This window comes from Lissotriton helveticus, chromosome 11 (assembly GCF_964261635.1).
Source record: "Lissotriton helveticus chromosome 11, aLisHel1.1, whole genome shotgun sequence".
Lineage (NCBI taxonomy): Eukaryota > Metazoa > Chordata > Amphibia > Caudata > Salamandridae > Lissotriton > Lissotriton helveticus.
Window position 1 is genome coordinate 73,602,601 of NC_136072.1, and position 17,701 is coordinate 73,620,301.

Sequence of the window (17,701 nt, forward strand, 5' to 3'; positions counted from 1 at the left end):
ATATTATTCAAGGAAAATCCTCATAAACAGTAGATGCTTCCAATAGAATTAAGAAACGTTTTCTAAAGCCAGACTCAAGACTAACCCAAATTATATTGGTGAAAAATAGTTATAAACTAGTGCAATTTAAGGAATCTGTCACATCACTTTAGTGGCTGCCACTTTTTCCTTCTAGTCACCAGCACTTCTGGTTAGAAAAAGCTCACGTACTTGAAAGTGGTTTATCACAAGTAGAACAATAAACAACATTGAAGCAATCTTTCATTCTTTAAATTTTATTGTTTATGTGAAGAAAATTAGAAAAAGCTACTCCAAAAATAAGCATCAAGGTACATAAGCAAGTTAAGAATATTTTCAGTGTTTCTCAATATAAATTAATCTTGTATGTGTCCTTCTCTTACATGAAAAGCTCAGTTTGACCAACTGTTTATTCCTACTCTTGCAGCTACTATGCAGATTAAGTGCCTTTTTACACATTATTCACAGTGCAGAATCATACAAGCCAACATTATAGAACAGAAAAGTGGGAGACATATTATCCTAGTTGACTTCTATTGAAGCAGAGGCAAATTCAGCCAGGAGACAGTTAAAATAAAGTTTATTTTGCTTAAAAAAATCAGGAGTTTCCAACCTGAATTGAGTCTATTGGCATGTATGGAAATGTGTGGGTTTTTTTTATGGAAGGACCCTTAGTAGAGAAGGTAACCACAGATTTACTGCTACTTTCAATCCTGTGGCTTGCAGTGAAAATGTAGGTGGAAAATTATTAAACTGATGGGATCTTGCTTTTCAATTTTTTTGAAGCCTGTGATTCAATTCCCTTCTGCTTCCAGAACCGACCAGTGACCACTGACAGCCAGGTCTGGTGGCTCAGTGGTCTAATGCGCCTATTTCAGGGGCCTGTACTCAACCTCATGGTCACAGGTTCAAATCCCGAAGGGTCCACTCAGCCTTTTATCCATCTGAGGTCAATAAAATGAGTACCATTAAGTTGGGTAACAATAAGCATCTGTTATTCAGCCCCAAGAAACCCTTCTGGGTAAACTTTACAAATAAACATGTTATGTTATAAACGGACCAGGGCCTTCTGTTGGACGTTTTCTTTTATCATTTCCTATGATCGCTACAAATAATAATAATAATTTGATTTGTAAAGCGCTTGGTGTCCCCATACTAGGATTGCCCTACCAGCCTACTCCCGAACTCAAGCCATGCCATTTTAGGGCAACTGAAATAACCAGGAAGGTTGCTTCAGAGCATTCCATCCTGGGGTGGAGAGGTAAGGTGTTCCACACTTTCTAAGCTCAAAGTACAAAAGAACAGCCACCCATCCGGGTTCTTTTCACATGAGGGACAACATGTCGCTGGTCGATCTAAGACTACGGTAGGGCTAGTAAGGTTTCACCAGGAAAGACAGAGATACCGAGGGCCCCTGTCGTTAAAGGTTTTATGGCGTAGGCACATAGCCTTAAAAGAGATTCTTTTATTCAGTGGAAGCAGATGCAGTGTGGGGCAAGGGCAGGGCCTGAGGGCGCACATCTAGGAAGATTTAACAATATTCAGAGTACAGTTATGTGCGCCATATTGAATTCTCCACTTATGCCCTTGACTTTTATATTTTTTTACATAACCTAAACTTTTCTAGTATTTTATGTTCACCCTGGCTCTAGGTGCTGCAAATCCCTACTGAACTTAGTGGTGGTGCTTGCAAGGTAGGATGGGTTAGCTGTGGAACTTCCCTTCTCTGCCCCTTGGTGGCAGTGTCTTTGAATATAGGTAGCAGCTAGTTGGAATAAGTAAGGTAGCGGGAGCTTTTGGAGATAGGATTTGGGAACAAGCGATAATCGCTTGTTATTAACAGGGTTACAATAATTACTAATCCATTCAGTAGCTCCCTACCCTAAATGTCATTGTTGGCTTTGAATGGACATCCAGTTTCAATGTGATTTTCTATTTTAGAAACTGGCGATGCGATTTGAAAGCAGTCTGTCTTTGCTCAGTTGAAACTTTCCTTTGTGATGGCATCACTTCAGTAGGCAAGAGCAGTGATTGAAGGCAATGTGTATGTCTACAGAGTATTGGAACATGTCTGAAGGTAGATCTAAGTTGTGTTAAAGTCTTGACAATATGCAGAGGTATTGAAGTTGGTAGCTATAGTTTCACATTTTTTCCCTTAGGTGTGTGAGAATAATATGGGAATGCACACTATTCAGTTTCAGATCCTTGTCCTAAACCCTCCCCCAACCACAAATATCTCTCCGGTGACATAGGAGGCATCCGGTGAAAGGAGATAAGACACCATCCCAGCAAGGTCTTCTGGCTCTCCAACTCTGAAGACAGAAAGAAAAAAAATCAGAATGATTATATGGTGGGCAAATCCAAGTCAAATTTAAATTTTTCCTGATACTGCTTGCAATTCTTTTTTAATTGTGCTTTGCTCTGATGTTTATGTCAAGACAGAACACCCAAACATTGATTTAGATTTTCAAATAATATGGAAATTGCTTTGTCTTACTAAAATGCACTTCTAAGTTCCCCAAAAAGAAAGGACATGTTTTCGTCAATGGACTGTGGACTGGTCCAGACAATGTGCATTTATTTATCCCCATATATCTACCAGGGTATCATAAAAGAGTATTATAATTTGTTCATTCAGGAACTGAACATATAAATGCAAAAGAAGTTAAATCATTCATATACATATGTATAAAATTTAAAAGACAAGGGAAGAATTACAAGGGAAAGATTCAGGACAAGAAAAAGTACAGGCAAGTTTTATTTCTATGAAAGATAGGTTAAAGAAAATAAATTCTGTAGATGGAAGGTCGATATGTACCTGCTTTCTATCATAATGAACACGGACTACTGAACTTTAAGGCATTTCATAAGGGCTTGCCAAGTTGGTGGAATTCAAATATAGGTTGAATTGGCCTTGACTGTATTACAAAGGAGCTCTCTCTGGATGTACAAGTATAGGAGTGTGAGAAATTGAGTTATTGGTGGATGGGGTGTGAGCAACAGCCAGAATCCCCATCAAGATGAACCACAGAAGTCACAGTATTAACCTGTTTTAAATAAATTAATTTGAGCACAACAACCAGGAAGATAAGGCACAGAGCAGACAGGCTTAACTTACAGCTAGATTCATCAAAGTGAAATCGGCTCGCAAAGGGCCAGATTCTGAGAATCTGGCCCTTTGCGAGCGCAATTTTTGCATTTGGGATACATCATCCCAAATGCAAAAATCGCAATCATAGAAATCGCAAATTTGCGAGGAAATGCATTTAAGGAATCTCTATTTAAGATTCCTGAAATGCAATTCATGAAACATTTAAAAATTGCTAATTCGCAAATTTGGGCCACTATTTACCGCGAAGTCAAACCTCGTGGTAAATAGCGGAAACTTAGAAAAATGCACTTAAGTGCATTTTACTGAGTTGTATGTTACACACACACATGTCCCAAGGACATGTGTGTGCGTAACACCAGCATCCAATGTCATTTCAGGGGTGCAACAGGGTGTCCATTGGACACCCCTGCACCCTTGAAATCGCAAAATCAAAATGCGAATCGCTAATAGCGATTCGCACATTGATATGTCTTCCCATTCATTCCTATGGGCCTTTAGGCCCATAGGAATGAATGGGGAGTTGTTCCTTATTTGCGATTAGCAATTAGCTAATCGCAAATAAGGAAGCTGTAGGAATCGCAATAAATATTGCGATTCCTACATGAATCTCGTTTTGCGAGTCTGTAATAGCGATTCCTTATTATTCGCTATTACAGACTCGCAAAACATGCCGATGATGAATCTGGCTGTTAGGCATTTATGCACTACTAAAAAAGTCAAAACACAACACAATACATTTCCCAAATTAAATTACAAAAATAAAATAAATGTAAATAAATAGATGACACCAAAATTACAAAACTCCAATAAGAGGAACTGGAGAAATGAATGTAAAAATAGCACCAAAAAGTGTGAAGTAACAATTATGATCAAGTGGTCGTAGTAAGTCAGGACAGAGGCATGATTTGTGGCAGATGTTGATGTAACAGTTTTCAGATACATGAACCAGGTTCGCCCTGGTGGGAGGTTCTACCTTGAAACTTAGGGGCATATTTACAAGCCCCTATCACCGCAGGAACTTTACTTTTTGACGATACTCTGGCGACACAGGCTTTGCCTTATTTACAAGGCAGTGTTAAGCCACTTAACGTGGCTTAACACTGCCTTGTAAATAAGGCACCCTTTCATGCTATACTTAGCGTGAAAGGGGCGGGCAATTAGAGTTGCTGTGGGTGTTGTGTCGCAACACCCATTCAATCTGACGCTGTCCCATATTTACTAGGGTGATGTAAATATGAGGCAACGCCAAAATTAAGTTTTAACATGGCGCAACAAGGAAAAATGCTTTACTTCTCCTTGTTTTTGCTGTCTCTACGTTTTCTGCATTGTTTAGCAAATATAGAAACAGCAGCACGCCATGCATGATTGTTTATGTGTAGGAAGGTGTCCTTAGTAGAGGGAGACATAGAGAAGTAATCTGAGAATAAAAAATACTCATCGTGGATAAAAAAACAATATTTTACATAGAAAAAATCAAACTGGCCTCCAATTCCTCAAAAGAACTCTTTAAAGTGATCCAGGCTCTTTTGATGTCCAATCCTGCTTCTAGTTCACCCCCCAGTCAGCCATTTTGTGATAAACTGGCTGAATTCTTTAAAAACAAAGTTGAGGTGTGTGAAGAAGTACAAAGGAGGCAGGATGGTTCTTGGGATGAACTTCTTTATTCAAGCTTGAAGTACAGCAACATCCTACCCACAGGGCATCCCACAGCAACTGACTCCGAGTACCTACCAACAGAGATCAAGCACACTCCACATTCTAGATCTAGTTGAAGATGATGTTCCACATGGAATGAATGACTAGGAGACAGCAGCAACACATGAGACAACTACCGCAAGGTGATATATAGGGAATTATGTTTCTACCCACTCCCCATCTTACCCTAGCCCAGAATACCCATTTATCGGCTAACGTGAGACTGAGCTGCATGATTATCCCCTCCTTCGGAGCCCTGTCCGCCTAAGGTAGTGCAAGACTTAGCAGACAGTCTTGCTCCAGTCCTTACGACTCTGTTGAATATAATCATCACAGGAGGAATTTTTCCATCAAACTGGAAAAAGGCTTCAATTCTTCCTCTGCTTAAAAAACCTCAGCTGGATCCAAAGGAGAACAGACGTTTCCATCCAATTTCATGGCTACCTTATGCAGCTAAGTTACTTGAAAAAACATCTTAATACTAGCCCATGAGGTTATCTAGAAGAGAAAACCTTCCTGGACAATGCACAGTATGGCTTTAGATGAAGCTATAGCACTGAGACAGATTTGATAGCTGTTTCAGAAGAGATGAGAGCAAACAAAGATATTGGAGGGAGAGCTGTGGTGGTTCTTCTGGATCTCTTCGCAGTTTTCAATACGGTAAGCCACGATGTTCTGTTGGAGCCCCTGACAGAAATTGGAATTACCAATTCCACACAGCGCATGATCTCCTTTCATCATTTCTAAAGGATAAGGAGCAAACTGTGGCACTTGGGGAGTTGAACTCTAAATACTTCTCCCTCCCCCGTGGGGCCCGTAGGGGCATCGCTTAGCCCAACGATTTGTTCATTTATGTGACGTCTTTCGCTAAGCTGATCCACACTTTTGGGTTTGCCACAGGAGCCTATACAGACAACACCTAGATTGTGGTATTGGCCTCAAGCAACATGGAGGAGGTTGCTGACAAATTTAACTGGTGCGTCATTGTTAAATAACTGAAAATTACATGTCTGAAGTTAAATTCAGACAAAACAGAGGTCCTTATTTTTGGGACGGAGATCAGCTTTTGGAATTATTCGTGGTGGCAGCAGGTCTTTGGCTCGCTCCCCAAGCCAGTTGTTGGCTCTCTCCCCATGCCAGTTCCCAAGGGAAGGAATCTTTGAGTAGTCTTCGAAGCCGAACTGTCCTTCAGGGAACAGATTAAAAAATTGACATCTGATTTTTGATGCTGAGATCACCGAAGAAGGTGTTGCCTTTTATCCCTTCCCAGCTTCAAAAATCACTGATTATTGCCCTAGTCCTATCCAGGATTGATTATTGAAATTCCCTTTATTTGGGCATCATTTGGGCATCAAACAATTGGCACTCAAAAAGCTCCAGATGCTGAAGAATGCAGCCTTCTGCCTTCTCAAAAAACTTCCTAAACAAAAGTCGGTGTCTACTGCCATGATGTAGCTTCATTGGCTTTCTGTAAAAAACAAAATGGTTGCATTCAGGGCACTTAGCTTGGCACATAAAGCCTTGTACGGTGCAGGACCTGGCTACCATACAAAGGAATTTAGGTGATATTAACCAAAAAGAAGACTGATATCTGCTGCCCTACACTCTGTCTCTGCACCGAGGATAAATAAAGCTTCTTTGGGCAGTCATAGCTTTGTGTATTCCACCTACCAGCTATGGAACAAACTGCCAGTACATCTCAAAAGTCAGTCAATTCTTCTTAACAGCTAAAATCTTGGTTGTTTTCTTTCTCATTTTAACCCCATAAGTCCTTTGGTTAGTTGATCTTATGCCTCTTTAGTGCCAAGATGCCATTGGGTATTCACACGCACAAGAAAACTTGAAATCAAACCAAACCCATCTCCAGTATTTATCAGAGAGTCTGCGATTCAAGCTGCAGACATTCCTACATGTCAAAATTGCCACCCCCTGTGTATTAGTGCTCTGTGTAGTGTATCTCAGTAAAGTAGGTCTTTCCTAGCCCCTTCTATGTGTGTTTCTTGAACAAATATTATGTCTGCACGCAATCGTTTTAGACTTTCTGCTAAATTCCTTCTTTTTAGCTGATCCTTTAGTCTGAAGATATTAATTGCTGCTTTGCATATTTGAGCTACTGGAGGCATTTAACAAACGGTATTTTGTTTGTGACACACTAAATATTGCAGCGCTATGAATCATAGAACTGATATTGGACTGAAACCAAACATTCTGTTGAATTTTTACACAAATCTTCTCCTTCTCCTCTCCTTTTGTATTATGTTCTGCCTCCCTCCCACCCTACCTCCCACCCTTAGTGCCCTACCCCCACCATGCACACTCCATCCCTCCAGCCCCCCCCGCCCTAGTCCACCCTCTCCTTATAACCGAAGCAATACGACCTCTGCTGGTCTGACTGATGGGTCGTCTGCTCACCCTCTTCTCTGCTAACACATTCATAAAATGCAAGTTGCCTCCTCCCATGAGAGCGAGAGAGGACAAGTGAAACAATCATTAATTCGACATTAAGAAATTAACTCCCAGATGTGAGTTCATAAATATCATTTTCAAGGGTTACATTGCAGAAATACGGCCTTGTAAAGAAGAACCACCCTTCATAGTTTTGTTTGAAGTCAGGACGTGCTTTTTCAAACACAGCTTGCCTTACTTAAAAGAAAATTATCAAATTAAACAATGACAGCACTAGGCTTAGGGGTGCCAACCCCTTGTGACTGATCTTATTGTTTGAGCATGAGAGGGAACCACTGAACTCTCTGAATTTATTGTGCCCTGTTTCATGATTCCAGCTCAGGAAAGGTTACCTTGAATAGCTTTATCATAAAGGGTCTGATCTTGCCTTCTACTCCACTCCTCAAGGCCCACTAACGGTAAGTTATTTTGTCGTTGCCTGTGCTCAAAGTCCTTGAGTTTCCACTGTATAACCAAGATCTATTTCTTGCGCAGAAGCTCGGCTTTCTACCGCTGTGATCTTTTTTCAAATTTCTGTGCAAGCCTTAGAATGCTTTCTCATTGCTCCCTGCAATTTCTTTTCTTGTTTTACACCTTACCAGGGCGGATCTCTTCCTGGTGTTGTTTAATAGAGCGATAGGTGAGCTCCAATGTCGGCTCTCCCTGTATGCCCACGAATTCATAGTTTGTGAAGGATTCCGCTGTAAATTTGAAAGGTCGACATAAACCTGTTGAGTTGCTGAGTAATCCCAGTATTCAAAGTGACAGTCTGATTCACACTCTCCACCACAGCTGTCTTCCGACTTTATTCTCCTGTGACACACTGAATGCTTGGGTGCTGTTGAAGTACTCCAATCCTCTGATGAATAACCACTCTTAGTTTTGATGGAGGCTGTTCAGCAGTCTGCCTCTTATTCACTTGAAGTAACCCTTTGGTAAATGAGAGAAATCACTCCCTGGGCTCTGGAAGGTCATCTAGCGGCTTATATGTTCTGAGTCTTTCCTCAACTGTCCCACCGCAATTATTACACACATCGATCAGACAAGAGTTTCTATTGTCTCTACTGTTGACTTTAACCCCTTCGACGCTCATGACGAGCTCAGCTCGTCATGGAGTTTCCATTGATTTCAATGGAAATTGTTAATAAATCTTTCCAGGGCCTTAGCATCCAAGTGGTTAAGAGTTCTACCACCCCCAAATGGAGCTAGTGGGGCTGCATTGGCCAGTTTTGGCACATATTCTGAATTTGTGCTACTAATTTGTGGCACAGCAGGGGAAGTCAGAGTATTGATCAGGTGCAGACCCCAAGCTAAAGCCGTCCCCTCAATAGGCTCAGGAATATGTGTTGTAAGCAAGGTGTAATTTACCCCCTGACCTTTATTGTCTTAGGAGTTTTACACTTTGATAGGTCTAAAGGAGCCTGTTCTCCACCCCCCCCTTTGGGCATATAGCATAGCTGTTGGAAAGATCACTGACCGAAGCAACAACATCAGAGATGTCCAGCTCCCTCTGCAAACTTGAAGACTCGCTATCGCCGCCCACATCTCCATTGCAATCATTACCAGCGTTTCCCACAGCATCTCTCACATTCCCTCCTTGCCAGCACTGTGCGGCCGGCAGCTTTCTTAGACCCCAGCCAACATAAAGAGGTACACTATAGATGGCCGGCCTCTGGGCTCAGAAGCCACTGAGGTGTTTGAAACACTCGAATCACTCGCCGTATACACGTCTTTCCCCAGTAATCAGGGCTCATTATGCTTTGTCCTTGGTTTCTGCATCGTCCTTCCACTTCAATCTGTTTTCATGTCAGGTGAATTGGATATGTGGGGCGCTACCGGCAAACTTTCCACTGCACTGTCCTGAAGTGAGCACAGACTCTTTGGAGGCATGCCTAATTCAGTGTGAGTCCTTATCTGAAGTATTCGTGCTGGCCGAGGGAGGTAGCGTCCTCCGAGGCTCCTCAATGCACTAATAGCACACCAGAGTACACAGGAAGTACAGCCAAAGCTGTGTCTATACACCACAACGACAAACGTTCAGTCCAAAAACCAACTCCTCTCTCTAGCTCTCGTGCTACAGTCAGGTGGGAAGGAGAGAGCTCACACTCGACCGCTCACATGTCCGCCATCTTGCTTTTGATGCACCAGGCCATGCTTGGAAACAATCCCTTAAAAAATATGCCACTAAGTGCAATGATGTCATCTAATGTTAAAAAAGAAAGTTTTTCGAAATTTTAAGAGACTTTATCTAATTTTTCATGCTGTTTCAGGACGTTTGATCAACAATTTACATGTCAAAGATTCTGCCGGCTCAGCTCAAGTTAGGGCTCTTAGATCCAAGCCAGACTGTTGGCTCAGCTCTGGGTTGCTTCTCACTGTTATTTTGCTGGCTCATCCACCTTCATACACTGCTTGCTTCTGAAAAGCATAGCAAGTGCTTTTTTAAAACAACCAGTGCTGCATTTTCCACCCAAAAAACACCATCAATTTAAAAAATGTCAAACTTCTGCCTTTTAAAAAAACTGCTCTTTAAAGCTGCCCAGCCACAGACTTATCTCAAGGAACACAGTGGTCTAACACTATCTAGGACCCACCTCAGGACAAGTAACTAAAGAGCTAAAGCAAACACTAGGTCAGCAGAGTTATCATATAGCCTTCTTGCCCATTTCTGAAGGCTATACCGGTTATTAAAGTTCTTGAATAATCAGAGGGTGGACCTTTAACAACTGCTATGGCGCAAGTCATAAGGGCTATAAGGCTATTAGAACGTTCCATCCTCTGAGGGTAGAATGTTCTAAATTTACAAGGTAGAAAGTGAAAGGCAAACATTGGAAGTTTGGAGCAGAAGGTCTATACCAGCCATTAATAGCCCAACACACTTCACTGAATTCAATGGAGCTCTCAACATTCCAACGATCCAAAGTTCTAATTATATTCATCACACTGCGAAGCATAAATCACAGTGGCGGCCGTCACAAGTAAGCACGGTGTGGCGGGGTGGGACGGGGTGGGAGGGTGTATAAGGACAAACGACGGAATAGGTTTAATTAAATAAATAAATAATACCTTTTCCACTGCGCCCTGCCCCACCACCCCACCGCGCTTACCTGTGTTGGCCGCCGCTGATAAAGCATCTACATCATTGTGCTGGCTTTACTACATTTGTACTTTTAAGAAATGTTTTATAGCTCTACATAACATCAGTCTTTTAAGCTTTGATTAAACTGAAGTGCATTTGTTTACATTTTCCCAGGTAGTGACAATTGGTGACAATTACAAGAAGTAAATGATGACCAGACAGGCTGGGAGGCAGAAAGCGTATGAGTGGTAGATGAGCAATAGAGGAGGGAGAGCAGGAGAGGCATATAGAAAGAGGTAAGGTGAAATTGGGGCTGAGTGAGAAAAGCACATAAAGGGCAAAAGGAGAGGGGGTTAGTTTGTAATTGTTAAAGTCAAACACTGGAAAAACACAGGGGCAGGGAAGACACCAGAATATGCGGGAAAGTCGTTGAATCAAGAGAAGGATTGTGAGACAACGAAGCCATCAAATTAGTTGAGGGAGTGCGATTAAAGTACCAAATAAAATACAATAAATAATATTCAGCTGGAACTAATAGTATGAAAAGTTAAAATACATTACCTCTTCTAGTTAAATTTGTATTAAAATATAAAAGAATTTTAAAATAATAATTGAATGTATAAATTCTAGATTCAAATACATAATTTACAAATTCCTTTTTTATTACTGTTGAATTAACATTGGGGTTGGTGAAAATGGAAGTATTTAATTAATTTGTTTAAATATGTGTCATTTTAAACACTAAGGGGCCCATTAGGATGACGGACGTTCTTTGTCAACCCGTCATCCTGTCATGTGGAGGGACCGACCGCCATAAGGGCGGGAGTTCCATGGGGGGGTATTAGGATGCGCCCGCCACTGTGGTGTGCGCATCCTGCATTTTTAACATTGTGGCGGGCGGTGCTCTCAGCACCGGCCGCCACAATGCTAAAAATGCGTGTATGCATTTGCATACACAATGCGGCAGGCACCGAGCGGTGCCTGCCGCTTTGTGTATGCAAATGCTGGGGGGTACCACAGGTAGCCCCCGTGTGCACCCCCCACCTCTCCTTCACTCCGGGGGCCCGCAGGGGGCCCCCAAAGTGAAGACCGCATGCCATATTAGACCTTTTCCGCCCGGTCGCATGGCGACCAGGGCGGAAAAGCGGCGGACGGTCTTCTCGTCCGCCGTGGACCCCCCAGCCATGCTAATATGGCGGGGGGTCATTCTGGATAGGATGGCGGGCAGATTGCCCCCGCCAGGCCGGCGGTGGCTACCGACAGCTTGGCGGGGGCAATCCACCCGCCATCCTAATGGGCCCCTAAGTTATATGTTTACTTTTCCTATTCAAATATATTACATTTTAAAAAACAACAATGATTCAAAAATATTTGTTTCATTCCAATTCTCCATTGATTTCTACGCAAGTGTGTTGCAGTACCAGTAGTTGGCCATGTGTGATTCTTGACCTATAGGGCTGGAGTACAATTAAGCTTGTTTTGACATTATTACTGCTGTGTGATTCTTGACCTATTGGGCTGGAGTACATTTAAACTTGTTTTGACACTATTACCGCTGTTGTAAATTTAGAAGCGTATTTTGTGAATTGCAATGTTCTCACTCTTGTGGGTATGTGGTTTTATCATGTCCCTAAATTAACCCCTCCTTGATTTCCTCTTACTCCACCCATTTGGAAGTATTGCTACCCCATTTTCCCATCACTCCCAAGTCCTTGCAACATATACTACAAAATCTTATACCTACGTGTGTGGAGATCTCAGACTCTGTGGTGAACATCATTGCACAGTAAAGATAGGGGAGGCCGAGATACCGGCCTTAGGTTTGAGAATTGCAGGTGGAGTACAAAAAGTAGTAACACTTGAGTATACCTTACTACAACATGTAGTTTAGACTCTGGCACTAAGAGTTGAAGTGTGAGGTAGCACTAGTGTTCAGAAGAAGTAAAGACGGTTTACCTGCGGAATCCGTTTACTGTTTTAAGGGCTTCCAAGCCAGCTTCATCCTCCCAGAGCTGTTTAATAAAAGCACAGAAAATCATTAAAGCATCTTAATTAGTTGCACTATCTGTGTTGTGTTCAACTAGTATGCTTTGAAATAAACCATAACCATACATTATTTGCAAATATAGTACTCTATACACTAGAAAGTTCTCACTCCAAATGATGTTTTACTTACCTAGTTCATTAATTAGTAATTAACCATAGGAAGGTGATCATGATCTCTCTTACATTAAACACCATATGATGTACTATTGAGTCATAATATTTTGATGAATTAATACATACCCTACACCCATTTGAATAATACTGTATTTTGTAGAGTAATGAGTAAAACGGACAAGTAGAAATTCAGGCATGGAACACAAAAGTGCAGCCAATGTTTGTGTTCCTTAGTAAATGGGGAATTCTCTTGGGTAAGGCTAGCACCAGAATTAACTGAATGCATACTTGTTCAGATGCTCATCCGCTAAAGATGCACCTAGTAGGAAGGTGTGATACTGCCATTGTTGGAGATAAATTAACATTAGTTACTTAGAGGGACTAACAGGTAGCTTGTCAATACCAATTGTAATTACACCTTATTATCATGTACTTTTACACAGACCACAGGCCCTGCATGTGGTTAGCAGAGGCATGGCACAGTCAGAGTTAGATAATCAGGGCAATAAAATAGGGGTACTCTGAAAAAAACCTTGGTTTCTCACAATGTTCTTCCTGAAGAGAGGAGCAGAGCTCCACTGTATATTTAAAAGGCCACTTCCTCTGGCAAATGGAGGTTGCATATGGCATTTCACAAGAGCCATTGTTTGCTCTTCACTGATTTGAGAGTAAACGTCATTGCGTTTTATTAATGCAGAATGGTGCTTGTATTTTCCATGGGATGTTATTCTGTTTTACCATTGGATGTTTTGATGTATCATATTTTTCCACACCACAGTGACCGTACGATGTCTCTGTTTGGTTCATATCATATCAAATTTAGATTCTCAGACACATATGTATTATCATACTAAGAGGCATACATCTATATACAGAAACTCATCTACATACTATTATATACATGGTCCAATAGATTTTTGTAAGTATATATGTATTCACATGCCATATCATACACTACTCAATGGACAAGAGGCAGCTGAAAAATTTGGAGCTCACAATGTCTTTGGACTTTATAATTTAAGTTTCTGCATGTTGTCTGCATAGGTATAGGACGTTAACCAAAATACATTGATCAGTCCTGGTAAGGATTGCATGTAGTTGTTGAATGAGGTGAGGGAGCAATGAGGGAATCCTGTTTTATGCTTTTAGGTTTGGATAAGAGAGTAGGGCATTTGTTCTATTAGATGGGAAGGGCAAGATCCAAGTGATATCGACACCCTCCTAACCTGCTTCCTTAAGTCTTAGGATTAGTATGTCATGATCGTCTGTATAGAAGGCAGCTGAAAGGTACAGTAAAAGTAGGGCAGCAACCCCATTGAATCAACTGTCTTTTTAAAGGGGTCCCAGATGGAGATTAGAGTTTTCCTCAATGAATTGTGATATCTGGGCGAATGCTGCTCTTCTATAAGTTTGCCAAAGAATGATCCATTTGCTATAGGTCCGTAATTGTAACAGTCTTATGCATCCAGGTTTTTTTGCTTTAATAATGGACATATGTATGTCTTTTTAGTAAGTAAGGAGTTGTCACTTAGTGTCCTGATTAGGATGGTTGATGAAGTCGCTAGGATAATTGTTGTAAAGATGTGTGATGGACAGGGGTCACAGAGGAAACCGCTGGTCTGTTTGCTTTGACAATATCCAGAAATTTAGTTTGAGATAATTCTTTGAAGGAGTGCCATGGCTGTGCAAACCCACCCTCAGAGGGGTTTGTTGGGAATTAGTTAGTGCTGTGGTATTTTCTGTAGGTTAAGCAAGAATCCAACATGTCTGCTTTAGTTTTGTAATGATGAGTCAGCTTGTGATAAAAGTCTTAGAGAAATGGGATGGGTTCCTTTGGTGCTTTTTTGGATTGTGATAATGTGTGAATATTTCTAAAATTCTTTATTGGGGCATGTTGTGTTGTGGATTTTGCTTAACCACTTGGCTGCTAATGACAAGGGTAACTCGTCATGGAGTTTCCATTGATTTCAATGGAAATTACATGGAGCTCCTAGTACACCCCTTAGCATCCAAGTGGTTAAGTAGTATTTTTTTGTGCTTTTTTGATTCTCAGGTTTAAATTCTATTATATATTTTTAGGCGTGTTTTATCTTGCAAGATGTTTGCTTTCTGCCAGGTCCGCTGAAGCCTAGCACTTTGGTGTTTTGTCCTTTTTAAGTCTTTATTCATCCAAGAGGGTTCTTTTCTTCTGTCCTATTTAGATGTTTTCTTTGGGATTAAAATATCAAACGATTCATGGAGGCATCCATCGAGATTTTGATATAAGTTGGTGTCCAAATGTATATTGGAAGGAAGCTTGGTTTCTAGGTACTCCAAATTATTAATGTTCTAAGGTGGATATGTAGTTGTGAATAAGTAAAGTTTAGCTGGTGTCAGTTGTGGTGTCTTTTGTTGCAAGGCAACCAAGTCATCATCGGACCACATGACTGGAATACCTTTGAAATGTGAGTAGATCTGGGTTGCTGAAAAGGACATCCAATGTATGTTTTGCAATGTGTGTGGGGTTGGGAACAAGCTGTTGTAGGTTGTAAGTAAGCAGGGCTAGCTATTTGTTGCTTTCAATTAGAAAGGATAGACTGAAAAGAGGATTAGACAGCAATGCAGCAGTGATGAACTGGAAGGATGTTAGCGGGTACTGCCAAGTCAGATTCTTGACCAGCTCTAGCATTTCCGCTATAAACCAGCTGACCTGCAACTGCCAGGACCACCAAAACAAACGTTTAGTTTCTGTCCAAGGATTCTAAGTAAACTGCAGGGAGGCTGATGTCCTATCATTGCTTTTTGGCTCATTGGGAACTGCTTCCAATGAGGTCAATTTGCAGATTGCATCCATTGCAGGGCTAGTGCTTCAGGCATCACATTTAGTTGAAATCAGGATGGATGCACCTATCTTGCTTTCACTGTAGAACGAGCCTCCACCCTGATGTCTAGACTCAATACTCTGAATGCTAGATTCTTAAATGTTTAGAGCAAAAATACTGGTAGTTTCCCTCTGTGAGGTTACTTATAGACAGCAAATGTCCAACTTTTTTGTTATTCTCAAGGAACAGAGTTTTAAAGGAAATCTATAACAGTAATTACTTTAAGTTTTCAAATGCATAAATATGTCCATATTCAGAACTACAACAGGCATACAGTTGTGCATGCTGAAGCTCAATTCAAATGTGCATTTGCACACTTGAAGTTTGTTCCTGCTTCTCCATGGGGAAATAACATTCCCAACAGGGAAATACTTCTATATGGCCATCAACTTTGATAGGGCCCGGCCCTCTCCAAGAGTAAATCTGAGTGTGTTTGTAGGGTGGCACTCTGCCCTCTCCCAGGGTAAATCTGAGTGTGTTTTGTAGGGTGGCCATCTATTTAAATTATCAGTGAATACTGCCAAACATACAAATCTTTTGGTGCGGCTCGACATTTTCAGATGTACCCACTGTGGAATGGTCTCCATCCTTCCTAACCTTCAATTTGTGAGTAGATGCTTCAGGTCCAAGGGTGAGATCCATATTGGCAAGTGAAAGAAGGAGTAAGGGATGTGGCTATCCTTGTTGTTTCTCTGTGGGCAAAGACATCCGCTAACTTGAACTTACCATTTCAAACACAAATATGCTTGCAAACAGCCAAGGTTACAACTACACCTACTGACTGGTGCAATGAAAGCAGTCGTAAGCAATCTTGGAGGCAAAAACGTTTCGATATCTGTGATCTTTATTTCAAAACCAATGCATCAGGGCATGGCTTTACTAATATTTGACGCAATCCCAGCACAAAGCATTAGTGAACATGACCTTTAATACACACAAACATTCACATTCATTAAAATATTCAGACTCAGCTCAGTTTGCCCTAGGCCACATTGCAAATGTAGATGATAAATTGACCATGCATCATGCCTAGATTCACCTACTGTCCCCTAATGCACTACAAATGGCAGAGTTATCAAATGCTCTAAATTGATTTCGCTACACTCTGTAGTTAGACAGGATGCTGTGTCGCGGTTCCACCACGCTGCTTGTGAACGCTGCAAGGACACTGCAAAAACAGCGGCAATGACAGGTGGTAAGCCTCTGGGTGGCAGGAGGGGCTAGGTAATATGCATTGGACTCCGCCAAATAGCACACAAGTGGCCAGCGGTAGGCTGGTGCGGCCGGTGCTTTCGGTGACGCTCACCTGCACCTTCAGCACCCACCTGTGCCTCGGGCTTACACCACCGCAACTTCTCAATAAACTCCACAGCTGGCATGCTGACAGTAAATAGTACCATTAATACCAGTAACAACCTAAGGGGGATTAAAGAGGTTAAAAGTGTTGCCAGAGCCTACAGAGGTTTCAAAATTGACAACACTAAGGTACTATTAGCATAAAACAATACAAAGTATACCCCCCTCTATCAGGGCAGGTAACAGGGCAGATAACAGGCACCTTGTTCTCCATTGCTTCCTAGCCTAAATGTTCATACTTACGTCCCAGCACCTGCCTCTTGCATTCACCCGTGCAACACTTTGGTTGCTAGTACTGCTAGTGCACTAAGGAGTGAATAGATCATCAGAGAGGTTGCCCCTGCAGAACTTCAGAAAGCTGGAGGTTGAAATGAGAATTCGAAATTTCCAACTCTGCACTGTCTGAGCTGCAAGGATGGCACAGGGGCCAAATTAGAGAAAAAGAGCAGCCACCTTAATGGGGTATACAACAAACCCGGAAAAGGCTAAGGGGAGAGATTTGGGGCCCCCAAGACCGAAAGTATCTAAGACAGCAAAATTAAAGCTAAAATCACCAACAGTTAACAACCTTTTTAAGCTAATGGTAGCCCAAGCTTCAGATGCGAAAGAAGGACTTAAGACAGCCTATGCAAGAAGGAAGAGGCGATAATGGAGCAAAGGCTCTAAGCTCGAGAAACTTTCCCCTTGCATTGGGATCCCAGTGAACACCCCACATTTGCATTGTTGGATAAGAACAGAGGTGAAATGGACAGATACCCAAGGGAGAGGGGAAGAGGAGGGGATAAGCCCTCAATCTGATGAATGTAAGCTAAACAATTGGATCCGTGAACTTCGGACAAAAGGTCAACTATCCCCTTCCCTTGTTCCACCGCTTGTTCAACTTTTCCCAGTAATGTTAATCAGAGATAACTGTGTTGCCTCATGGGCCCTACCACTAAAGTCCACTCAGGAAGACAGCAAGGCCTGGTTATAGCC

At 41.7% G+C, this 17,701-nt stretch overlaps 1 protein-coding gene across 2 annotated transcripts in view; it reads right to left on the reverse strand.

The window, feature by feature from the left end:
- Positions 1–259: 259 nt before the first annotated feature.
- The window catches only part of LOC144790639 (dehydrogenase/reductase SDR family member 4-like), a 141,725-nt gene continuing 124,283 nt past the window's right edge, over positions 260–17,701 (reverse strand). For both annotated transcript variants that reach the window (XM_078665370.1, XM_078665371.1), the window contains exons 8-9: positions 12,306–12,361; positions 260–2,330 (exon numbers count right to left, since the gene is read on the reverse strand). In XM_078665370.1, the coding sequence (XP_078521496.1) occupies positions 2,216–2,330; positions 12,306–12,361 (171 nt within the window). In that variant the 3' untranslated portion in view covers positions 260–2,215. The remainder of the gene's footprint in view (positions 2,331–12,305; positions 12,362–17,701) is intronic.